At 44.5% G+C, this 25,021-nt stretch overlaps 2 protein-coding genes across 4 annotated transcripts in view; one reads left to right on the forward strand and one right to left on the reverse strand.

Moving 5' to 3' along the window:
- The window catches only part of LOC119172284 (uncharacterized), a 31,270-nt gene extending 19,790 nt beyond the window's left edge, over nucleotides 1–11,480 (reverse strand). The window contains exons 1-5 of one of the 2 annotated variants that reach the window (XM_075893522.1): nucleotides 11,179–11,480; nucleotides 8,408–8,514; nucleotides 2,673–2,785; nucleotides 1,971–2,189; nucleotides 833–1,126 (exon numbers count right to left, since the gene is read on the reverse strand). In XM_075893522.1, the coding sequence (XP_075749637.1) occupies nucleotides 833–1,126; nucleotides 1,971–2,189; nucleotides 2,673–2,785; nucleotides 8,408–8,415 (634 nt within the window). In that variant the 5' untranslated portion in view covers nucleotides 8,416–8,514; nucleotides 11,179–11,480. The remainder of the gene's footprint in view (nucleotides 1–832; nucleotides 1,127–1,970; nucleotides 2,190–2,672; nucleotides 2,786–8,407; nucleotides 8,515–11,178) is intronic. The other variant, XM_037423335.2, reaches the window with a different exon arrangement.
- A 1,934-nt stretch (nucleotides 11,481–13,414) lies between these two features.
- LOC119171444 (uncharacterized) lies at nucleotides 13,415–23,921 on the forward strand. Of its 2 annotated transcripts, XM_075893523.1 has the most exons (7): nucleotides 13,415–13,649; nucleotides 17,021–17,092; nucleotides 18,987–19,046; nucleotides 19,117–19,152; nucleotides 19,755–19,772; nucleotides 21,289–21,391; nucleotides 23,755–23,921. In XM_075893523.1, exons 1-7 carry the CDS (start codon nucleotides 13,631–13,633, stop codon nucleotides 23,804–23,806), a joined length of 360 nt encoding a protein of 119 aa, XP_075749638.1. In that variant the 5' UTR covers nucleotides 13,415–13,630; the 3' UTR covers nucleotides 23,807–23,921. The 2 variants fall into 2 exon arrangements, with proteins under 2 accessions (XP_075749638.1, XP_075749639.1); XM_075893524.1 differs by lacking the exon at nucleotides 21,289–21,391.
- The last annotated feature ends 1,100 nt before the right edge of the window (nucleotides 23,922–25,021 follow it).

Raw genomic sequence — 25,021 nt, forward strand, 5'->3', positions numbered from 1 at the left:
CCTAATTGTGCTACGGAAGAAAATGGAGTGATGAACGTGACAATTGCTCCGAATGACACTGCTACACGATAGCGACAGTTTCGGCGTAGGGCCACCACTTTGTTAGGAAACGGACCGGGCAGATAAAAATTTCAAGCGGCTGAGTACCAATTACTTTATTTTAAGTAGCCATTGTAGAACCTTGCTTTCATTCAATGCTCGTGTACTCCTGGCGCAAACAATACACCTTGTTACCTTTTAAACGTTACGTGTACGTTGTTGCGCACTATCGCCTCTGTATATACATCGAGCGCTGCACTGGACACTCGTGAGCGAAAGTATATAGGCCATAGAAGTGCGAGCCGTAGTCGCTGTGAGATGCGAGCCTTCTGATGTCGAGAGCATTGCTTTGGACAAAGTGGCAACGCTCTCAGACAGCAGGTGACTCGCCAACAAACCGTGCCGAAGGAAAATGTAAATGGCCGGCAATGGTCCGTACACGTTTGCTCACGGCTGCACGTGCACATGACGTAAAACTGCTCTCATGTGTCTTTATTTTTATTGCCCTGGCTTCTTATAGAAGAAGCCAGTTTATCATCTGCAAACTCTTCAACGTGTGTGCAGAAGGCCAGAAAACCGTGTTCTTCGCTTCCTCCTTCCCCCCTTTTTTTAGTGAATTGAATGGCCGACTAAATTATTGCGTGGGCAAATGAATCAGAAAGCATAAAGAAGGGAGATACAGGCAAGCACCGGTAAAGCCAACAAGAATGCCATTACGATCAATCGGCCTTGATAACGTCTAAAGCTGCGAGTCGAAGGCAATTTGTCACATCGTCAATACTTAGGTTCTTACCGTTTCCCCAATAGAAGTTCGAGCGCAGAGAAAAATTCAGATAGTCTTCATTCACGCATCCTCGGAAAATCTCGGATTGTATATTTCGGGTCTCTTTGCCAATGTAGCCCTCTAGGTAGGTGTAGTTGTACGGAGGGCCGTACTTCAACGCTTGGTTGGACGTGGGCATACGCTGTGGTCCGGGCTTGGCTGTCTTCGAAAAAGGGTACGACAGAATCTGAAGTGCAGGCTTGAACTTAGTCATTTCAACAGTCTCGCAGGTGTCTTCAATCGTTGAACTCCAGCCACTGGTTTCTGAGAGAGAGATAATGTGACAAGCGGAAAAAAAGCTGACTCATTGAAAAGAAAAAAAACGACCTGTTTGCTGAACTCCACCGGGGTAATGCGTAAAAGGAGCAGCTCAAATGTAATGATCAAATATGCCTTTGATCTAGCTCAGCCCGGGAGCAACCAAAACACAAAGCCGGCGACAACGTGGCAATGTTGCAAGGCATAAAAATGACCTTAACGATGGTTAGCCCAGACTGCCATGATTTTTTCGCAAGTAAATTTTCTATACAGGTACAATAATAAACAGCAAAAAAAAAAGAAACCAATATGGGGAACGGCTACACAGTGCTGACTTTCAACTAAAACATTTCTCGCCCGTTTTTCCATTTTCCTCCTCATTTCCCCTACCCCTTTCTGTCTCAGGTTTTTTCATGCTGTTTACTATTGTGCAGCAATACCGATTAGCCCCGCTTACCAACTCTACAGGGTGTCCCCAATATCACGCAGCTTGGTTTAAAAAAAAGAGAGGAACATCATTACGTGCCATCACATGCATATATAGTGCATGCGCATTGTTTACTAAAGCCGCTAAAACCATGTTTCATGATCAAACGCATTCGTTTAACCCTGCAAGTGTAAGCGACACAATCGAGGTTTTACCTGTCCGTTAGAATTCAGGTGTTTATCTTAATGCGAATCTAAGAAGTTGATGTAGTACGTTATAGACCTTCTATACATCAGCTGCTGCATTGAATTTCCGAAACTGGCGAATGGTGACGTAACAAGGACCGCTACAGGGATAATGCATCCCGTATAACTCAAGGACCTTTGCCGGACCATTTGTATTAACGAATTAATTGCTACTTACCGGGTCTGTATAGTCGATAGGACGTGACCGTTCCTCTGCCGTAATCGTAAATGTCGACAAACTGGACGCCGAGAACAGACGCTGATATTTTCGCTCTCTTGCCGTTATAGTCAAAGTACTCTTCAACCCACGCTGGGTGGTTTGAGTCTATGGTGTTCATTTCGTACTTGGTAATGTAACTGTGGCCGATTTCAGGTGGCTTCGGCCGGTCACCGTCACCTTGACAGAATGCGAGCATGAAATTTCATGAAATGTTTCTGCAACTAGTGAGGCTGTGCTTAAATAGTGTGCATGAGAAGTGTGAAAAAAAATGAATAAATATGTTCTTAATCCATCCATGAACAGCAGGAAAGCATGCACAGGGCGTTTTCGCTTTGTAATTGTTATTTCGTTCTTGAGTGAGCGTGTATGTGTGTGTGTGAACAATGCACGAACTGAAAAATGAGAGCTTATACCAAGTTGCTTTATTTAGGAGTTTATGTTGCGTTAGCAATGTTTCTGTTATGTATACAAGGTAGGTAAATGGCGCACGAAATCATTTTAGCTCTAAGCGAAATGTCGTTGGTTAATAAGGACGATGAGTTACTGTATCGCGTTGGGTAATTATGGTTTTGTCAGAACTGTTGGGTCAGCGTTATCAACAGTGTGATTTTGTATACGGGCGAGATAAGAGCGAAAGATTTTTTAAAGGATTGGAGTTACCGTAGTACGGGACGATGAATATATCATCAGGCTTCTCGCTGCAACGTCCGGCGGAGTATGGAATGTAGCAATGTGCTCTCAGAAGAGCCACACACACCATAGCGCATTTAAGCCTGCGTCAAAAGAAAAAAAACGGAAGTGTACACCTGTGAGCTTCGTTCACACAGGGAACGTCAGGTACCACTATGTGGTGTTCTTTTGTCCAACGTTGTCACTGGTGCTCATAAAAGACATGCACTAATACGAGCAGTACGCCGCGACAAGCGTAACGACATCCATCTATACAAGGACATGTGCTGCCTTTATTCCCTATTCAAAGGTCCCTAAAACATTTTTGACAATTTTGTGCAAACACACTGAGCCGGCAGACCAAGTCTTAAGGGTCATTTACAGACTGATTTCAGCTATCTGCGTAAACCGCGTATTATTTATTACAACGCTTTAATGTCACGAATCGCTGCAGGCCACTGCGGCTCGGTCAAATGCGTTTTCAACCGTCCATTCATAGTACGACAATGCTCTGGAAGCGCTACGTGAGAAATTCTGCTTATCGCGTAAGATCGGCTTAGAGTTGCTTTATATGCTACCTTTAGGTAGCAGAGTTGCGCCACTGCTTCCGGGTGCCGCTCACTGTGCCTTTGACGATTTCAGCAACGCTATTGGTCCACGTTGTCATAGATGGTTTATTTGCACCGCGGAGAAGCCTACACTACGCAGACAACGCCGATACTCTGCAGATTCCAGGCAGCTCAAGCACGATTGACATCAGTTGTCGTTATTCTAGCCGCGTTTCTTCGGTATTGTAGCCATGTAGCTTGCTGGTCGCGAGAAACGTGGTAGCAAATGTATTCTGTGTTGAATTGTACTACGTACAAACCCGTGAGATCAGATGCGGGTGCAGTGGGTGCTGCTATAGAAATATTCTGTTTAGTGAGAAAGGAATAAACGCCTGACTTTTTTTAAAAACTATACCTGGCACAGCAAAGACTGCTCTATTTGTATTACCCACAGATGAAGTGAATACTTTATACATGGCGAGTTTGTCTGCGTGTATAGGCTGCATACGTCGAAATTCGCCTAATTGGTAAAACGCTAAATATAAATGAACAAGTTAAACTAGAATGATTCGAATTGGCAAGGTGTTGCAGCTAGCGCGTGATTTTAATGCAGCTATCAAACATTAAGCGGATAGAATATTGGACGCCACAGGGCTGTTGAATAACGACTCACATCACCTAACGTGAGCCGTTCGTAACACGGGCGTCGCACGGCTTTCCTCGATTGCTATAACCCCCCTCCCCTTCAGCTCGATTCAGTTCAAAACTATAAAACTATAGCTGGGTTTCTCACACATTTAACAATTGAGGCCAAAGCGACGAAAAAATTCTATCCCTAACTGGCTCGATCGCGATCAAAAGAGCAAAAATAATTTAGTATCTGTACATAGACATGGGTCGGGCATGTAGCACGTAGACAATAACCGCTGGTCATTAAGGGTAACTAACTGGATTCCCAGTGAAGGCAAGCGGGCTAGGGGGAGACAAAAGGTTAGGTGGGCAGATGACATTAAGACGTTTGCGGGTATAAATTGGCAGCAGCAAGCACAGGATTGAGTTGACTGGCGGAACATGGGAGAGGCCTTTGTCCTGCGTTGGGCGTAGTCAGGCTGATGATGACCATGATGACATGAAAAAAACAACAACAAGAGAACAGAAGACGGAGCTAATGTGGGGTCAACTATATATATATATATATATATATATATATATATATATATATATATATATATATATATATATATATATATATATATATATATATATATATATATATATATATTTATATATATATATATATATATATATATATATATATATATATATATATATATATATACGGCTGGTTATTTTTTCATCCACTTTTCTTTCTTCTTATTTACATTCCATTGGTTCTAATAACTTCCCCTGTACATTCCTCGCAATTACTGTCTGTTAGATCTCAATAATATTGTGTCAAAACACGGAGAAACGAGCCCTTATATATATATATATATATATATATATATATATATATATATATATATATATATATATATATATATATATATATATATATAAAGCGCAGCCTTCAAGAAGACTTCAAGAAGATAGAGGGGCTTTCCCGCAAGAGATTTGAATGCAAGATGGCCCACCTTGGCGCAATCCTGCTACCTAAAAGTAGCATATGCAGTAACTCTAGATGGATGGATGAATGGATTGATATGGCTGTACCCTTTAGATCGGGCGGTGGCTAACGCCATCAAGCCGTAATACTTAGTGAACCAAAAACTACATTTATTTTTTTCCTTTAAATAGTGAGGTTGAGGACTCATACTTTGCAGTGAACTGTTTAATTTTCACTCGTGCTTTCACTTTAGCCACAAATCAGATAACCTCCTTCTAGTTAATTCTACCGGCGTAAAGTCTATTTTGCCGTCCCTGTCCCTAAACCCCAGTGCTTTGAAAAACTCAGCGCCATCATCCTGAACTATAGGGTGAAGTCCTTTAAATAGCATTATCAAGTGTTCGGCAGTTTCCTCCTCCTCTCCACATGCACTGCACATCGTGTCCACCCCTTCGTATTTGGTCCGATATGTCTTGGTTCACAGTACTCCCGTCCTGGCCTCAAACAGTAGAGAACTACCCCGAGTATTATCATAGATCCTTTCCTTGGCAATTTCCTGCTTAAAAGTTCAATAGATCTCTAGTGCGGACTTCTTAATCATGCAAATTCTCCACATATTGGTCTCAGCTTCCTTCACCTTCTTCTTAACCGATAATTATTTTTGTTTTGGCCCCTGCTGTTTTCAACGTATTTACCCGTCAATTTTCTGGTTCGCTTTTTCCATTTTGTATCCACATTCTTCATGTACAAGTAGCTGAAAACCTTCCTAGCCCAACGCTCCTCCCCCATTTCTCTCAATCGCTTCTCAAATTTTATCTTGCTGCTTGCTTCCCTGCCCTCAAATAATGTCCATCCCTTATCACCTTGTACTCCCTGATTTGGTGTATTCCCGTGAGCTCCTAAGGCAAGCGTATACCTATTGCACGTTGCTTAATTTCTAACCTTGCTTGAACTTCTGATCTCATGCACAAGACCGCATTGCTTAACGTCAGACCAAGAACCATGACTCCTTTCTATATTCCTCTCACAACATCATACCTATAGTAATTCCACAGTGTCCTGTTTTTCATCACTGCTGTATTCCTGTTACCTTTAGTCGTCACGTATATTTCGTGTTCCCTTTGGTACTCGGTCCCATTGCTTATCCAAACGCCCAGATGTTTGTATTTATCTGTTATCTCTATGGTGACCTCCTGTATTCTAAGCTCATTGGAATATCATTAAAAACATGACTGCTGCTTTTTCCTCACTGAATATGAAATCTAACCTATCTCCCTCATTACCGCAGAAGTCCATCAATCTCTGCAAATCTTCCTTGTTGTCGGCCATTAGCAGTATATTATCTGCGTACGTCAATGCTGGTAGGAGGGCCTCCTGTCAGATAGTCTGGTAGGAGGGCGGCCCTGTCAAAGCGAATATCAACAACTCCGAAATCATCGTCTATGTTACCAAGACAGTGTGCATGCTGCTGGGCGCACTGGGCGATGATCTCCGAAATAGCGCACAACTTGTCGATATACAATCACGGAAGTCATGACTGAAGTTTCATGAATGGGCGAAGCTCAAATCGTCGAGTTCGCTCAAACGAGCTCTGTGATGCCAGCGTGTACCATGAGTTGCGTATAGGTAAAGCAAGTGTGAGAAGCAGGACATGACGTAATTGTTCGTAGCGGCTTTGGTACACGGCGTGTCGATAAATTTGTGCTGCGAATGGTTTGATGATGTTCTATTCTAAACGCTGACAAAACTCTTAACACCGTAGAAGGGTCCCTTCAGAGAGGAATAGGTTATTTATTGCGGATATAGGTTTTGTAATGGCTATTGACCGGGAAGGGAGGCGACGCTCTCCAAGGCCGAACCTGCGGCCTTCGAATAACACGTGCGATGCTTTACCAACTGAGGTACAGAAGTGGTCATGTTCCCGTTTATTTTGTTAGGTATGTATGCACATTGAAACATGGGAGTGTCAGCGCTGCGATCAGCCATGTCGGCGAGTGCAGAGCATTTCTTCTACCTGTTGGCATCACAATGTGCTCGATCCTTTTTATCCAGAAACCAGCGACCCAATAATTCGTCTCAATTCAATTAAAACATTTTCCTTATCATAACCACCAGTTTTAGAGTCAATCCTCTGTTGTGGGTAGGAACCGAGAATCAACGCAGAGGCAAGCGAGCAGGCTATCGTACACAGGAATATTTTTCATAGAGAAGGTTCATCCATACACTTTGTTTCTTTGTGCGTGCCTTTGTGTGTGCTGTATGTATGCGTGCCTGTGCGCGCAAAAGTTAAAGAATCATGACAGCATATCCACGGGGTGAATGATGGAGAGTGGGGTGAAGCTGAGTCCACACACCGCTGCCGTGCTGCATCGGCCTCCCGTTCTCGTACGCCGGGATCTTGTCGGCGCCGCCGCGCAGCTTCACGGCACGCTTCTGCCTCGCGCGCTCGCACATCGGGGTTCCGTCTTCGAGCACGAGCCATCGCCGCCTTGCGCGCTCGTGCTCTGCAGCCTTGTCCATCCGCCGACCTTCTGAACGTGCGCGCGCACCAAATCGGCTTGTTTTTTACTACACCGCGCCCTCTAGCGTACGGCACCGCTGATGAACACGCGATCGCTAACGTCTTCGTGTGACGTCATTCCTATATGCTCGCACGCTCGCACATCAGAGTTTTATCTTCGAGCGCGAGCCACCGCCACCTTGCGCGTATCATACTTTTCATCGGCAAACCGGGAATCATCTGCTGGCTGCGTCCGTCATCGTCTGTCTGTCTGTCTGTCTGTCTGTCTGTCTGTCTGTCTGTCTGTCTGTCTGTCTGTCTGTCTGTCTGTCTGTCTGTCTGTCTGTCTGCCTGTCTGTCTGTCTGTCTGTCTGTCTGTCTGTCTGTCTGTCTGACGCACGGACGGACGGATGCATGGATGAAAGCACGGATGGAATCATAGATGTACACAAGGATGAACGCACGGACGACGGATGGACGCATGGACGTACGCAGGGATGAACGGAAGCAAGAACGAAGGACGTATGGAAGCGCGGACGGACTGACGGACGCTTCGCCCCACTTATCACCATTCACTCCATGCATATGCTGTGATTTTTTTTTATCATATGCTACGAATAACGTCCTCTAGTATCGTACCATTTGCATTTTTCAGCGTATATGCATTTAGTTATATGCAAAAGTACCGCCCTCTACGGCCGGTTCAAGAACTATCGAGAGGTGGCTACATACGATGACGACGGGACGCTCAGCCCACGACTTAAGGAGCTTCGCTCTTAAAATTCCGGTAGTGGGTTTTTTCCCCCTAGTTCCTTAGTTATGCCAGTGTATGTTTAACAGTTATCCCCGGAGTCTGCCAACAGACTTACGCAACAACACTCGTGATCATCCCTAATACAGTTGGTCACGGGACGACAGTGTTGCGCCAGGCAGTTTAGTGAGTGGAAGTTGTTAGGACTGTGTACGAGCTTGCGAACTACAACGTAATGAGCTTTTACTATTACGCATATACATGCGGCAGTGCGTATACACCGTAAAATAACTTTTACAAATAGTTTTTTTTAACACTTACCAGAACATAGCTGTTTATTGTGAGAACGCTCCTTGCCGGCTTTCCTGTACGGCAACGACGAAGCGGTTCGTTCTCCCCACGTGCTATCACCGATGGCCACCAATATGCTGAAAATCCGCAACAGAACCTTCATGTAGTAACCCCAGAAGCTGTAAATCATTCGTTTTATTAAAGAACGGGGCCAGTAACAACTGAACATTCGGGTAACGGACAAGGAAAGCAAAAAAATATCGCAGCATATCTATGGAATGAATGTTGATGAGTGGGGCCAAACGTCCGTCAATGTGTCCGTTCGTACGTGCGTCCATCCGTGCGTCCATCCGTGCGTCAGTACATCCATACGTGCGCCCGCTCGTGTGTCCGTTCGTGTGTCTGTTCGTGTGTCCGTCCTTGCGTCTTTCGGCCCATCTAGTGAACCGCCATCTCGCTGCTTTTTATCATATAATTATCATGTACACGTACCGCCATCCAGCGGACAATCCAAGGACTATACGAGAATATGTGCCCCATTTATGCTGTCAGCGCTTTGTTAACCCCGAGATCGTGGTAAAGACGTCCTGCTACGTTTTACGTAACGTGTGGACATGTGGATATGGGCCCGAGGGTGGGTTTGTGCCACTGGTATGTGGGTATGCGCCACAGGTTACGCACTACAACAAGGAACGCACAAGCCACGCCATAAGAAGCTTCGTCAACGATAATTATAGTATGCGAGGGTAAGATGATTTGAAGAATACAACAAGCTGGTCATGACGTGAATAATGTCGCAATCCCGTCCCGCGCGTCTTCGAACACTTCCCACCAGACATAACCGTGGGTGGATATATGCCACTGGTATGCGGGTATGCACCACAGGGGATCGACAGTTCATGCCTACCTAGGAATGGCGAGAAGGGACATAGGTAATGTCAACGCGTGAGCGTTAAGACAAAACTGACGTCGGCTGCGTGGACCCGATGAATGTAAAAAAAAAAAACATAAGGGTCCCAGCAGCAATCAAACCCCAGCATTCTGTGTGGAAACCAAGTATTCTACCGCAGAGCCATGCCAGGTCTCGCAACTGCTTTTCAGATAGACCGTAATCTTCGTGAAGCGTCGATTGGGGTTGCAGTGATGACTATCCAATTTCACAAGCATTACAATTGTACTCCTATGATACAGCATTCACGTCAGTTAACGTCAATTGTAGTTAAGCACAACGTATTGAAAGTGATGCAGAGTGTAAATCAACCAAGAAATGGCCCGAAAAGACGCTGGTAATTTTATTTTGAGAGGGTTAAAAAAATCTGTACGTCTCCACGTAGTGAATGACGACGTGTGGGTGAAGCTATAGGTCGGGAAGTCCGCTATGTCTACTTAGAGTCGCCGACTTTAGTACAAAGGACGGACGAATGCACGAATGGACGCAAGGATGGATGAACGGCAGAATGCGCAGACAGACGGACGGACAGATAGCCGGACAGAGAGATGCATGGACGTACTGACAAACGGTGGCGAGGGTGATCATATATTGTGCTGTTGTATAGGTGATTACACACAAATTCGGATGTCTACACAGTAGTTTTTGTTTTGTACAGGTGTTCAGTTATGGTTTCTGTTTTGTGGGGCGTGATTGGCGCCAACTTGGTTGGTCCTACGAAGCTTCGCTCTTAAAAGCTGGCAGCGGCAGCGTTGACCCAACTAACGCATAGAACAAATATTATGGTCCCAACAAGAATTTAACCTCGTATTTGGCGTGACAATCAAGTATTCTACCACGGTGCCATGCTTGGTCTAGGAACTGCTGGTTTTCAAGTAAACCGTAATGTCCGTGAATCGTCATTTGTGGTTGCAGTGCTGGCTTTCCAATCTTATAAGCTGCACATACGTACTTCTATTATACAGCCGTCACAGTCCAGATAACGGCAATCGTATGAAGCGCCAGGCACTGAAGCTCATTTGTCTAGCAGTGTCCAGTGCCTCCATCCTCGCTGGAACAAGCGATACATATCAGCTTACCACTTCTGATCATTGCTGCCAAATTTAATGTGAATATTTCAAAACACCACTTGACCTGGTTCACACAATAGATTAAAGACGTTTTCTATGTGGAAGGAGCCTCCCAAGATCTCGTGCTTACGACGAGGAACGGAGGTGTCAGTGACCATTGGCATCGTGGAGAAGGGATGCAAAATAGCCAACGCGTAATGACGTCATCAATCACGTAATGACGTTGAGTTGGCAAAATTTGATGACGTAACTTCGGCGCCGTTGGGACGTCACGATTACGTCACTGTGTCATGTGACGACGCGATCACATGATATCGTCGCTTGGTTAAAGATGGTCCGATCGCGGAGGCAATGCTAAACCACGTTGGCTGCAGAAAGTTTTCGTAGGGTGGCGGTTCCGGAACAATGGTGGTCAAAAGCAATTGAGAAGAAAAAGTTGGCTTTCACCTTCCAGTCTACTTCAATTGAAGCGTATGGGCCGTTGTAAGTGTTTCTTTTTTTTATAATGTAGCAGTGACATTTCTTCTGGTTATTGCAAGAAGTGCACCTTTGGGCTAGACATGTCTCCCCATATCTGAAATAAATAAACGCTTGCAGTAACGAGCATGCATTTATCCGTATGACCGGGCCTTATTTCGCCTTAAATTGCAATGGCGAAGTTATCACCGTTCCGCATGTTGCCTATGATGGTCGGGTATATACGCGCCCAGTTATGTGCACACGCTTCCGTATACGTACTAAAACGATTAATAATAAGCGTACGGAAATTTAGCAGTACTCACCGTGCTAAGGGTTCGCCATTTTTTAACCCGGATGTCAGGTTAGAGCTTCAGTTGAAAGGCAATAAACTGCACCTTTAGGAAGACGAGTGTCGTACACTTTGATATCAGGCCATTTCAGCAGCTTCAAACAATATACGTGATCTGCAAGTGTATTATCTCTCACTTTTGCGCGTGATATGGCGGCCAAATGAAAGATAGTACCCCGCAATTACACAAAGAGAGATCGAACGCTTCTTATCTCTCATTCGTTTAGTGCGGACGCAGTGATGCCGTCTCACAATGAAAAAAAAAAGAAATAAAGGAGGGAGAAATGACACGCCTACATAATCACACTCTCTCTCGCAGAAGGGGGAAAAATCGATATCTTCACTAATCACTGGATGTGGGCTCCCACCTGGGCATATGTAAATGGGTCTGTATATCTGCGTGTCTGTGTGTGAGAGAAAGATAGAGCTACAGATAAAGTGGAGGAGGAAAGAGAAATGGTGGGAGGTATCAAACAATCGGCAATATCTTTCATCGTAGGGCCCTGGAGTTGAGCAAGCAATGTGCATTATCTATCACTGAGCTCTAACTTAACGCTTGCTTTTTTTCTTTTACTTGAAGCTAACGCTCGGATTTTTACCCATCTTATACCGCTTTCTGTATAGTCATTGTGGTATTGAGATGTCGCAACGGTGTGGATGTCAGCAGTCGATCCTGTCGGCAGTGCCCGAGCGGTGTGAAGACAAGTAGGTTAAGCGATATTTTCGCGTCGCTGTTCTGACAACTTCATGGGCACAGAGCCACTCGATGAACACGGGCACCACATAACACTAAACTTCGGGCTTACAATTTCTTAGCTTTTAACTTGAGCGAGTGCTTCGAAATATCTTCTTTTGGATCATCCATAGTTGGCCATGGAGATGAACACTCTTTTTCACCTATATAGTTCAGAATGGGAATGCTGGGCCAATAAGTATTTGAAATGACTCTTTAGAACAGTGTCAGTGTCATTTAGTGTCTTTGCAAATCGATCTTAGTTCTTAGCATCAGACTTTGACGGCGTACTATGCATTCATTGCTTTGGGGGATGCCGATATTTTTAAACGATGTAGGTTTGGTCCAAAATGATTTTTTCCAATAATAAATATTCATTCTGAACCATGTGCAATGAAAATTTACTTTATAATGCTTATTATGGAGCCGTATATATATATATATGCACCATACCAACGTAGTCAAAGTATCTAGTAACGTTGAACGCAGCCTTGGCAGCATGGTAGTAATCGCTCCGTTTTCGCATCACCCGACATTAAGCATTACCCTGTGCTTAACGTTTGTGACGTAAGTCCTAGAATTCCAAATCTGTTATTTTTCAGCGCACCGGTGGCAGCTGCAAACGTGGTCTGACCACGGAGGTCGCGAAAAGGTGTATTTCGTGAATTTTAGCTGATGCACAGTCTCAATTTTTGTGAAAGGGAACACGGCGACGCATAGACTGCGCGATTGGGCGGCTGCTGGCAGTGCGTTCAAGCGGGAGCGATGGCAACCACTGTCTCCTTCTGCGTCATCTCACGGTGAGCAGAACAACCATTCGTTGCTGATGTAGAACAGCAAGCTTGCAACCCCTCTCACCTCAAGGCAATTCACGGCTCTCACGTAATCGCATTGGAGGGGGATGGGGTCACATTCATGCCGCTGGTTCCAGATCAGCAACGAATGGTTGTTTTGCTCACCACGAGATGACGCGAAAAGAGACAGTGGTTGCTATCGCTCCCGCTTGAACGCACTGCCAGCAGCCGCCGGAGCGCGCAGGCTACGCGTCGCCGTGTTCCCTTTCACAAAAATTGAGACTGTACGTCACTTGAAGTGGGTGGTGATGATGCTGATACTGTTATCGTTCCCGCGGAGGAAAAATTCGTTCGTGTGGCAACGTCCACGTTTAATCATTGAACTAGACCTCGTTATTTTTTGTTTGCTACAAATATATGATTTTAGGTAAGACTCCTGCTTTAGGTATGTGCCATGAATACCATATCAACAACAATAACAACAAACGCAGTTCATAGCGACGAAACCTAACTACGGCTATCAGGATGTCCTTAAGCGATGGCCGCAAGCACAACCGTCGTCACCCTTTTGAAGCTAGCGCTGTTATAGAAACCAAACCGCAAGAGTTCAGCTATGAACGCGTCGGCGCTAATTCCAAGCCACGCCGCATTGGCCAGCGTAATCACCATCGGCATCAGTTCGAGCGCGTGCCTAGGAACGGTCCTACTTCGTTCAGCCGGCTCCCAAGCCCGGCCCGTAAAATTCTCGCTGCGCGCCCGGCATGAACGTCGCCGGGCCGGGATCGCAGCGGTGATCGATTTCGCTCCAGAAAAATCCCCAAGCTCGAGTCCCTACCCGGCGAGCATTCCCGGCTCGACCACGCTGGCAGCAAGCGAGGGCTAAAGGACGTCGGTGCACCATGTCAAATGACGATGACGGTAAGCACTGATGCATTGACCGCCTTCCTGTGTAGATAAGAAAACGCGAGGTGTGTGGCAGGCCATCGCAAGTGTATTGCAGGTTGTTGCGAGTCGTTACACGCCCGAGTGTTATCACCTAGCTTTGTTCAATGTAAAGGAACTGCCGTTCAGGCCCAGCTGCTGCTCGTCGCGATTTTGCGTACATGCAGGGTTTCAACTACACGAGAAATTTTTTACGCGCACATCGGTCGTGCGGATGCAACAGAAACTATGCCCACTCTCGCTATTCTCTTGTGAATAAAGACCGTGGCAAGCTAGTGCAATCAGCAGTTATGTTCCAGATCCTTACCAACACTCGCCCCGCCGCGGTGGTCTAGTGGCTAAGGTACTCGGCTGCTGACCCGCAGGGCGCGGGTTCGAATCCCGGCTGCGGCGGCTGCATTTCCGATGGAGGCGGAAATGTTGTAGGCCCGTGTGCTCAGATTTGGGTGCACGTTAAAGAACCCCAGGTGGTCAAAATTTCCGGAGCCCTCCACTACGGCGTCTCTCATAATCATATCGTGGTTTTGGGACGTTAAATCCCACAAATCAATCAATCAATCAATTACCAACACTCGTTTACGGCGTCACAGCGGTCTTCGTGTCGTTCCTTACGCTGTTCTGCAATGTACCCTCCAAGTTAAGTAATGCACTAAGCATAGGTCAGTAAACTCGCTGATGAGTAGACTGATTCAGAAAAATTGAGGCTTAGATTAAGCCATGAGTGCTAGTATATAATAGCGGGTTGTGGTTGATAATATTTTGGTCAGTTTGCGTTTAAGCGAGTTCCATTTAGGAAAATCTTGAGTCTGTATCCGAGTGAGTCCGGTTGACGAAAATATTTTGTAAGTCTGAATCGAAGTGAACCCCAAGCGCAACATTTATTTCGTGAGTGAGTATGATTGAGCTACACATTTTACTGCCGACTGTGATCCTATGTACTCATCTTCAGCATTACTATCAGCTTTATATCGGCTTATGTGAGGTCTACTGACACTGATTGATTTGATTGATTGATTGATTTGTGGGGTTTAACGTCCCAAAACTACCATATGATTATGAGAGATGCCGTAGTGGAGGGCTCCGGAAATTTCGACCACCTGGGGTTCTTTAACGTGCTCCCAAATATGAGCACACGGGCCTACGACATTTCCGCCTCCATCGGAAATACAGCCGCCGCAGCTGGGATTTGAACCCGCGACCTGCGGGTCAGCAGCCGAGTACCTTAGCCACTAGACCACCGCGGCGGGGCATCTACTGGCACTCATTGTAACGGACTTGCGTCCATGTGCTCATTAATCAGAGCCATCATTTAGAAACATATCGTGTGCAAGTGTTCAATAGCCTTGTACCTATAGGTAAATGCTCTGCAATTCAGTAATCATATGAATTATTTTAGGGCAGTTCATGGTGATTTTCAGCGGGTTGTTGTGTGCCGATAGGGGAAAAAAAACATGGCTTCAGTGATCAGGCCGCGTGACAAAAAATATAGAAAAAAAGTTAAGAAACAAAAATATTTACTTCTATATGCCATGCTGCCAGTAAAATATTGTTTATTGTATATTATGTAAATTATAGTTTATAGCTCCCAAGAATTAAATATTTTGCACGGCTATAATCTTACTTCCGTAGTTGAAGGTATACGTTTACTAGAAAAATGACAGCTAGCTGTCGGGCAAGACTCTTACCAGAGACGTAGTGAATTCAAGAAGTGTCTAGGCCGTACGTGCTTTTGCTGGGTTGTCTGCTAATAGAAATGAGAACATTCTATTGATGAATTACCAAACCTATCAAGCTTCGCTTGCACCAGCTGTTGAATGGGAAAAAACTGTCTCGATACCCGGATAGATGACGTCGATGTGATGTTGATGGAGGTGGGTCCCTGCACGCGAACTTAAACATCATTTTTTTTTCTGTCCCCCACCGCTGTGGTCTATAGTGGGGAAGGCATTCGGCTGCTAACCCGCAGGTCACGGGATCAAATCCGGCAGCGGTGGCTGCATTTTCGATGGATACGAAAATGATGTTGCCATTGTACTCATATTTGGGCGCACGTTGAAGAATCCCAGGTGGTCGAAATTTCCGGAGCCCTCAAGTACGGCGTCTCTCGTAATCATATGAGGGTTTAGGGACCTTAAATCTCACTTATAAACCAATCAATCAATTAATCAATTGTTTTCTCCCTATTTTCATCGTTAAGGAGGAATATCTACCGGCTGCACAAATAAAAGTCTGAAAAGCGAAGACTACTCTTTCTTTCTATACTGCAGTTGGCTATACCTATCTCTGTAATAGCTCTGGAATTAGTTGCGTATATAGAACACCTAGTGTTTGCTAGAGGGTGGTAAACGGTCAAATGATACTCGATGTCGCAGGTCGTGCAGAAATATATACAAAGCTTTCACTGTAAAACTATTTGAAGCTTTCTGAGTGCTATTCTTACGATCTAGTGATACTAATGCTTGCTATGTTTCTTTCAATTTCAGAAAACATGCAAGGTAAGCACCATCATAATTGTCCATCTAATTAACCTGGCTTCACAGCCGAGATAAATTAATTGATGTTTGACATCACAGCGCATTTCTGTTCTTAACACAATTCTTATTCTGCATTTTAGAAAAAAATTCGTCGTTCAACTTCTAGAGGGTGGGTGAAGGAACGTGCGTCGTATTGTTTTAGCAAACTTACACTCGAATAACCCATAACGTTAGAATGAAATTAAAAGAGAAAAAGAAAAGACCTTGCGAAATATTGCTGTGTGAATATATATACATTATTTTAGGTGTCTGTGACTGGTGTTTCACACTTCTTTTGTCACAGTTGAGATTAACATTGGTTGAAGTTTTCATTTCCGCGTTCCATTACTGCAGCAGCACTCAAAAGTTCACTGTTGAGTGAATGCAATGCGCCTCTTTGACATGGCTCTATTCTTATTCGATTATTGGGTGGACTGTACGCGTACGGGCTGTCGACTAGCCTCGCTAGCTTTCCTTTCACAGTCTGCGCCCTAGACCTTGAACGAATTTCCCTATTTAAATCCCAACAATTACGGACCTAATGTGCCTACGTCGCTTATATTGCGTAATTAGTTCAGACTGACTACCCCTCTCGCAAATTGTGCCGGTCCTGCCACCCCCTCCAGGCAAAGTGGGAACATATAAGCCTTTTTTGTACCGCGAAACGGAATTCGGCGCATTGAATCGTTTTATGTCCAAACTACTAAGTGAGCCAATTGGTTCATTTCGATTAACTTTCGCCAGAGACTCGTAGGTTATTTCTGCGAGTTAGCAAATCAAGTGTGTGTCAATTAAGACAGGTCAGTTGTCGACTTTCTCTCGTTCACCGCGCAGCCGAGCTGACCAGGCGGGTGACGAGAGGTGGCGTCACCACAAGGACGACCACCAAGGGCGGCAAGAAGAGCAGTAAGTGCTAATGACTTATGGGTTATGACTGGTTAACGTTAAAGCTCATTCACACCTTCGACTAGCACCGGTCTTGGGTCATTTGCGAGCAAAGCGACTCAAGGTGACCGATGTTACAGGCTGCGAGAAGCAAAGATAGGCGGGCTTGTTGGTACAGAAGCAGTCACGCTTGTCTATAGTGGTGGAGCACATGGCTGTGGATGCTGTTGTCGTCCGAAGGTGGTAACTCACGTAACCTACATGCTTATTTTTATGCTTGAATCGTTGCGCAAGGACATAGCGTGTAATATGATTATGGTATGAATATGACGTCGGTCTTTGCATTTCTGCATAAAACGGCACCTGAAGCGGCCAGGCTGAGCGCTCTAGACGAGTGTGATTCCGTATGTACGTAACAAAAAAAGTAAAAAAAAACTGTGAAAACGTAGGACAAAGGAAAGGGGCACAACCACGGGCGATCAACTGAAAGTTTTCTTGAGATAGCCAAGTTTACGTAAACACATGAAAGCACGAAAAAAGTTTAGGTGAGAATTTTTGTCGGGTGCGTTACGTCGAACAGCGTTTTTTTTTTTTTTCGACCAGATCAAACGACAGAAAGCCTACAAGTCGTTCGTCTCTTGATAGACAGCAAATGCATCGAATATCTTCCGCGCGCGCCTTTCACGATAGCTGTTTAGGAGAGTGACGTCATACAGGCTCATTTGTGACCGATGTTCACTGATGCGTGCGAATTTTACCACTAGCTCACGTCGTAGATATCGCATCTGCTCGCACTCTCATTGCCCCGTATACCATCGGCGTCCTGTTCCTTCGCATGAGACAGGTGCAGGCGTTCGCGAATGCGGTTGTGCGTCTGAAAAATCGAGAAGCGAGCGGCTGAACCAAAGCAGTCGCTTAGCAACCAAGTCTGCCATTTCCGACGATTTGCGACCAGTCGCGGCTCTGCGACTATAACTTGGTCGCACGAGTGATGTTTGTCGCTGGTGTGAACGATCCTTAAATCGCTTCCGAGAAGGTTAAGTTCATGCATGATTTTTTCGTCGTATTCCAAATGTGCACGCCTCACGCACCTTATCGAGTACGGCGTTCCAGGTATTTAAGCGAAGCGATGCATTATTTGTGTACACGTAAAAGTGCGAGAAAATTGAACTTTTCGCTTTTCGCGCTGCTCCTATAGTAGGCACGAGGTTCTGTGTTTGATTCTTCGTCACAGTGACCGCATTCTGATGATAATGAAGCGCAGGAATGATTGTATACCTGTACTGATGCCTTGGTATGTGCCTACATCGTTAGATCTTGGGTATCGCAAGGATAGTAATTCATCGTGCAGTGAAACTACAGTAGTTTGTTGTTGATGATTTTGATGATGAGAGAACGTATTTCTATTGAATTCTAATCTAAAGCACCCAGTGTGACTTCGTTAAAGCTGCAGTGTTTCTTTTGAGCTTAAATTCCACGAGTCGATCATGACGTTGCCACAAAGACTGGATGGACAGTTTTCGTGTATCTCAAGTTTTGCACTAATCGGTGCCTAATCGCCACAAGCAACGAAGTCTAAGATTACAGCCAGTAAGGCTGAACTTGTGCTCTGTGTTATATCCGTCCGAAAAGTTCAAGCGTCACGTAAAATATTTGCTATTACTTACAATTCCTGGTCATTGACGCGCGATTGATTTTTATTTATCAATAGTTAAAAAGTTAATTAGCCTTGACGCCAAACGAAAGTGTTCAAACTAGCGTATATACTTGAACGTCGTACTGCGAGCATCGCGAACATCTTTACTATAACACGCTGCTACTGTACGCCAGTGTTCGCGGGAAAGCTATTTGCTACTGCGGCGTCTATTTTGGCATTGGGTGTCGTGACGTGAAAGTGCCACGTGTCGGTTCGCAGAGACCAAGAAGGAAGGTGAGCTGACCATGATGAGAACCGGGAACACTCAAAATAAGAAAGGTAGGAAACTTTTCTTCGTTCAACGGCTCACTGGAAGCTTGGATACAACACGTATTTTTATCTGTTCTAGGTGGAAAAGGGGGGAAAGGCGCAAAAGGCAAAGGAGGTAAGTATTCTACAATGAAATGGCTGTGGTAACCGAAACAATATAAACTGAGACACCATATTTATATTTAATTAATGATTACTCACACGTGATTAACGTGTGATTATTCACGTGTGAATAGGGCGCGCTTTTTTGTGTGCCTTATACGCTGAAAGTTGTGCGGTATGCTTGCATGCATATTTATACGCATGCGTAGAATCGATATCTTGTTGGGGCCGCCTTAATAAATTTCAACGAAGTCTGCTCAGTTTACAGTTTACAGTCAGTGTGTCGCGGGGTGAAAATCTATGCTGCGAATTACTCGTGCAAGGTTTATCTATAATTAACCTCTTACCGAGCAGTTATGCAATCCTTTCTCGATCTCGATTCCGAATCATACTAGCCGACACTAGGAATTCCTCTAGCTGACAGCGTCGAATTGAAACATTCTCTACATCACTTAAACCTAATGTCTCACCTAAGAATGAGTGATATAGGCTACTGATATGCTCCTATAAAAATGTCATTGAGGTTCGCTGCGCTGCGTACACTTTCTACCATTAGCGTTTGTCTTTTGTTCTAAAGCCACCTATTTCTTTTTTTCTTCATTATTTTTTTATCAGGTGCAGGAACAAGTAAAGGTAAGCAGTTTCTTTGCGATGTCTCGTGCTTTTTCAGTTTGTCAAAGATAAGTTCGAAGAATGAACGTGTGATGAAGTAGGGAAGCTTGTTAACAGCAAATACAGTTCAAATGTGAAAGCTCGCGAGCAATAAGGAACGCGAGTCATGTTCGGTGTGTCCCCTTTTTCGTCATGTGCTTTTACGTTGCTGTGGTTCTCCGGTGGAGCAGTGACTCCACCGGTGCTTGGCTGCCGAACCAAAGGTAGCGGGTTCGACCCCGGTCGTGGCGGCCGCATTTCGGCGGAGGTGAAATGTCGCTGCAGGTTAAAGAACACCATACGGTATAGATTTACGGAGCCCTCCAGTATGGCGTTTTTTTTATAATTATATCTCGGTTTCTAGACGTAACACTCCAGATATTATTATTATTAAATTGGGAAGGCCAGTGACGCACACGAGTGCTGCCTTCCGTTCTTCACGGTGTCGCTTTTTTTGTTCTTGTTGTTGTTCAACACTTACGTGCTTGCGCTAAGAACTCTTCTTGTAAATGCGTTTTAATTAACTCGCCCAAGCCACCGTTACTATCCAGATCACCGACGTTTCATGCCACAGCATTTCTTAGAATGGAGTGTTGTCGGTTCTCGATGTCTCATGCATCACGCATACACAACAGAGTGTAAAGAAGTTATAAGTTGAGAAAGATATAGGAGCGTCGAATCAGATTTCCTTCACTTTTATTTCACAGGAGAAGCTGCAGCACGCACTGATAATCCAAACGCTAAATCACTTGATGTCTAATGAGGCCTCTTTATTTTTATTTGACCGTGTGATTAACGTCACTGCACCTAACAACGAGCGTGTGCTTAGAAAAAGTGGTTAACGATTGAGAGTACTCGGTACTCTACTATGGGAGTGCTGAAAGCTCTCCCTTGGGCCTCACACTTGATGAGGCCGCATCGACAAAAATTACGCTTGGGCCTGGCCCGGGCTTAATTACACAAATATAGCGTCACTGCATTTTCAATAACAGATGTTAGCGTAAACACGACGACTGTACGTTCCTTTACAGGAAAGAAAAAATAGCCCCGCGTACCCTCCCAGGTAAGAGGATTAAGGCGCATAACTTTTTTGCTTAGTTTATTTCAAGTCCGAGTTTGTGAGTCATGTTTATCAGAGTATGTCATGTAGGGTTTCCGGTTTACAAACAATGCACATTAAAAAAATAAAAATATTACAGTAGGCGTTTGTCACTTCGTAATCCTGCGTAGAGGCGAAAATATTTCACCATGCTGCAGTTGAAGCTTCTTCGAAAAGACTCAAAGAATAATCGTCAAATAACATTTTTTAAAGCAGGGACAGTAACACTGTAGTTATAGCTTAGTGAATCATGTGCCTAAAATTTGTTCTACATGCCAACCGAGCAAACGTTAACTACATGATACGTCGTTGGTTGCCGAGAATTAGTGCGTTTATTTCGCTTTACGCAAAATTACTATGCCCCGCTAGTGCTGTGTCCCATGTCCGTATATTGTACAGATATAATGAATGAGAACCCCAAGAAAAACCGTCGCTTTCACCCTCCCCAACGACACGGACAAATCAGAGAAGGCTCGTTCACTCCTGCACGGGAGCGTCACAGGTTAGTGAACTTTTTTAATATGCAGAGCGAGTATTCTTGCTGAGCTGCTGGCTACTCGGTTTTGAAGTCCCGCGACTGCAGTCTCAATTGTCTGAAGCAATCAAATGCGCAGAAAGAGGAAGTTCAAGTTTGTTTCACCGGTCAAGAGTAATTTGAGCAGAGGTGCATTTTGTTAGTCGAGACTTAAAAAGAAGCAAGCAGGTATGGACGCCGGCCGCGTAGAGTCACTTTTACGGGCGCAGTCTTCTAGGCTGTGGGTCATGTCCCTCGTAGTACTATGTTGTAGTACTAGTCACTTCAATATACTTTTAAGAATTGCTGACTAGATAGCGTTAGTGGTCTTCGTATAGTTGACGATTTCGTATAGTTGACAGACAGGCAGGCAGACGGGCAGACAGACAGACATATGGGTAGATGGATAGATGGGTGGATGGATGGATGGATTTCATACTATAGTTCGTTGTCTCATTTAAGAGAAACAGCGTGAAAGAGGGAGCATTACGAAGGGGGAAGACACAATAACAGCGCGTCTCTTTGTGTACCCCATTTTTTTTAGGGGTGAAGCACCTTAAGGCGTCACCCAATCGTCCTCTGTAGTAGCTACCTCTCTCGAATACATGCTAAAGGGGAGTTCTTTGAATGTCGGCTAGATGGCGGTACTTGTATTTATCAACATATTATGAAAACGTGCTTCTTCGAATGCCCGCTAGATGGCAATCATTCTACCATGTACCATGTACCAGGCAAGGACGGGAGTATTGCGAACCAAGACATATCGGGCCAAATACGAAGAGGTAGACAAGGTATGCAATGCATGTGGAAAGGAAGAGGAAACTGCTGAACACCTCATAATGTTCTGTAAAGGGCTTCACCCTACACCCTGGTACTTTGCAGTGAAGGGTTAAATTTTCACTCGTGCCTTGACTTTAGCCACCAATCAGATAACCTCCTTCTAGTTAATTTTTCCCTCCCTGTCCCTAAACACTAGTGCTTTGAAAAACTCTGCGCCATCATCCTGAACTATAGGGTGAAGTCCTTTAAATAGCATTATCAAGTGTTCGGCAGTTTCCTCCTCCTCTCCACATGCACTGCACACCGTGTCTACCCCTTCGTATTTGGCCCGATATGCCTTGGTTCGCAACACTCCCGTCCTGGCCTCAAACAGTAGAGAACTACCCCGAGTATAATCATAGATCCTTTTTTTTTTCAATTTTCTGCTTAAAAGTTCGATAGATCTCTAGTGTGGACTTTTTAATCTTGCCAATTCTCTACATGTCAGTCTCGGCTTCCTTCGCCCTATTCTTAACCGATAGTTCTTTTTGGTTTGGACCCTGCTGTTTTCAAAGTATTTACCCGTCAATTTTCTGGTTTGCTTGCGCCCTTTTGTATCGACATTCTTCATGTACAAGTAGCTGAAACCCTTCCTAGCCCAACGCTCCTCCCCCATTTCTTTTAATCGTTTCTCAATTTTTATCTTGCTGCTAGCTTCCCTGCCCTCAAATGATGTCCATCCCATATCACCTTGTACTCCCCGATTTGGTGTATTCCCGTGAGCTCCCAAGGCAAGCCTACCTATTCCACGTTGCTTAATTTCTAATCTTGCTTGAACTTCTCATCTCGTGCACAAGACCACATTGCCGAACGTCAGACCAGGAACCATGACCCCTTTCTATATTCGTCTCACAACATCATACCTATAGTAATTCCACAGTGCACTGTTTTTCATCACTGCTGAATTCCTGTTACCTTTAGTCGACGCGTATATTTCGTGTTCCCTTAGGTGCTCGGCCGCATTGCTTATCCCTACGCCCAGATATTTGTATTTATCTGTTATCTCTAGCGTGACCTCCTGTATTCTAAGCTCACTACCTTCATTGTCATTAAAAATCGTGACTTCTAATTTTTCCTTACTGAATCTGAAATCTAACCTATCTCCCTCATTACTGCAGATGTCCATCTATCTCTGCAAATCTTCCTTGTTGTCAGCCAATAGCAATATATCATCTGCGTACATCAGGCCAGTCACCGTGCTGTCGCACAGCTCAGCTTGGTTTTGTGGGTTCAGTGGGTTCGGTTCTGCTTGTGGTGGCTACATTCTGGTGGTCACGCATTTCATTTTAGCTGCGGCTTATTTATCCTTAATCATCCTGCGGCTTATTCATCCTGAACTACAAGTGAAATTTAATATACTAATAGTAATAGGGATGTGTGCCAAAGCATTTGATAAGCCCTCTATAATTTCGGTGAAAGCCTTGGTGAGCGCATTATATTGTGCACACAATGAAATCGCTAGTTACTGCATATATTCACAGATATTGATTATTTAAAAATTTGTTTGGCTCTGTTTCTATTTGAATATGCAGCTTCTCCACTGGTCAGGCCAAGCCCACCCGATATTCGCCGAGACATTCTTGACCGCAGGCCACAGATGAAATTCTGTCACAAATGGACTGGCGCGAAATTGTGTTTTAAGAATAAAGTGCCTGCGTGGATCTTGTAAGAAGACAATTCGCGCAAAGGCAGAAAGGAATTTGTGTTTGATCAACTTCACACGAAAACGTAGTGACCATGCACCGTTCTCTACTAACGGTGGCGGTCACCGGATGGAGTCATTCATGACGTCATTATAACCGCTTTATTTTTTCTACTTTCCTTACGCTTGAAACTCGTACTAACACCTGTAACGAAATGAATGATCCATGGTCTCGTTTCTCATCGTCTGGCATTGATAACGCGATTTTTTATCTAGTTATGATTGGTCAAACGACGATAAGTAAATTATTAGTGCACAACTATGAATCACAGGTGAATTAAGGATAATGTCGCGTGTGAAGTAAATACCCAAATTTATATGCTTTACTTTTTTCAATTACAAGAAGAAATATACAGAAGATAAATCTCTAAAGCTAAATGTAGCAGTACCTAACGAAAGACTTCTTTACCAGTTTTACTAGAACAATAATGTACAAATATATAGAAAATTGTTGGTAGCGTACGTTTTTTTGTTTCAATGTAGAATGAAAAAGACAGACAAAAGCGCCAGGCCTGCGCGGAAGGTGCAGCACAGTCACAGCGAAAGCTAGAAGAGCGGCTTTTCAGAGCCTTTTGAAAATTCTCATTGGGTAACTGCTGCAAGCACACTTTCTGGGTACTTACTACGCATTATTAATAACTTTTGGCTAGTAGACCGGCATTCGCTATGCTGTTTTTAGTCATTCTTCTGAGAAGCGTGGTATGCGCTAAACATTTGCAAGGAATTTTGTGCCAATTGTTCATGCAGTGACTGACGACGATGATGAATTATTCCTGAAGTGGGCATGTGCCACAGTTAGTAGGTGATCAAGAACAAGCTGTTGTAATGAGTTGACTTGTGTTTTCCATCAGTGTACCAATCATAGGCAATTCTCACGTTTCGACTGCGTGGTCATATCGTGTATAAGTTTTCTGGTACGTCATTAATAATCATAATTTATGGGTAGTTGGTCGGAATTCACTACATGCTCTCCTTCGTCATTCTTCTGAGAAGCGTGGTATCCGCCAAACACTTGCAAAGAATTTCGTGCAAGTTGTTCATACAGGGGCTGACGATGATGAGGAATGATGCCAGAAGTGGGTATGCGCCACAGTAAA

The sequence above is a fragment of the Rhipicephalus microplus genome, chromosome 4, assembly GCF_043290135.1.
Source record: "Rhipicephalus microplus isolate Deutch F79 chromosome 4, USDA_Rmic, whole genome shotgun sequence".
In the NCBI taxonomy this organism is placed as follows: domain Eukaryota; kingdom Metazoa; phylum Arthropoda; class Arachnida; order Ixodida; family Ixodidae; genus Rhipicephalus; species Rhipicephalus microplus.

Excerpts from the sequence above, each read along its gene's own strand:
- LOC119171444 (XM_075893523.1), top strand. Across the intron at positions 17,093-18,986 it reads CAAGGGCGGCAAGAAGAGCA|AGACCAAGAAGGAAGGTGAG; the intron begins GTAAGTGCTAAT and ends GTCGGTTCGCAG. Across the intron at positions 19,047-19,116 it reads GAACACTCAAAATAAGAAAG|GTGGAAAAGGGGGGAAAGGC; the intron begins GTAGGAAACTTT and ends TATCTGTTCTAG.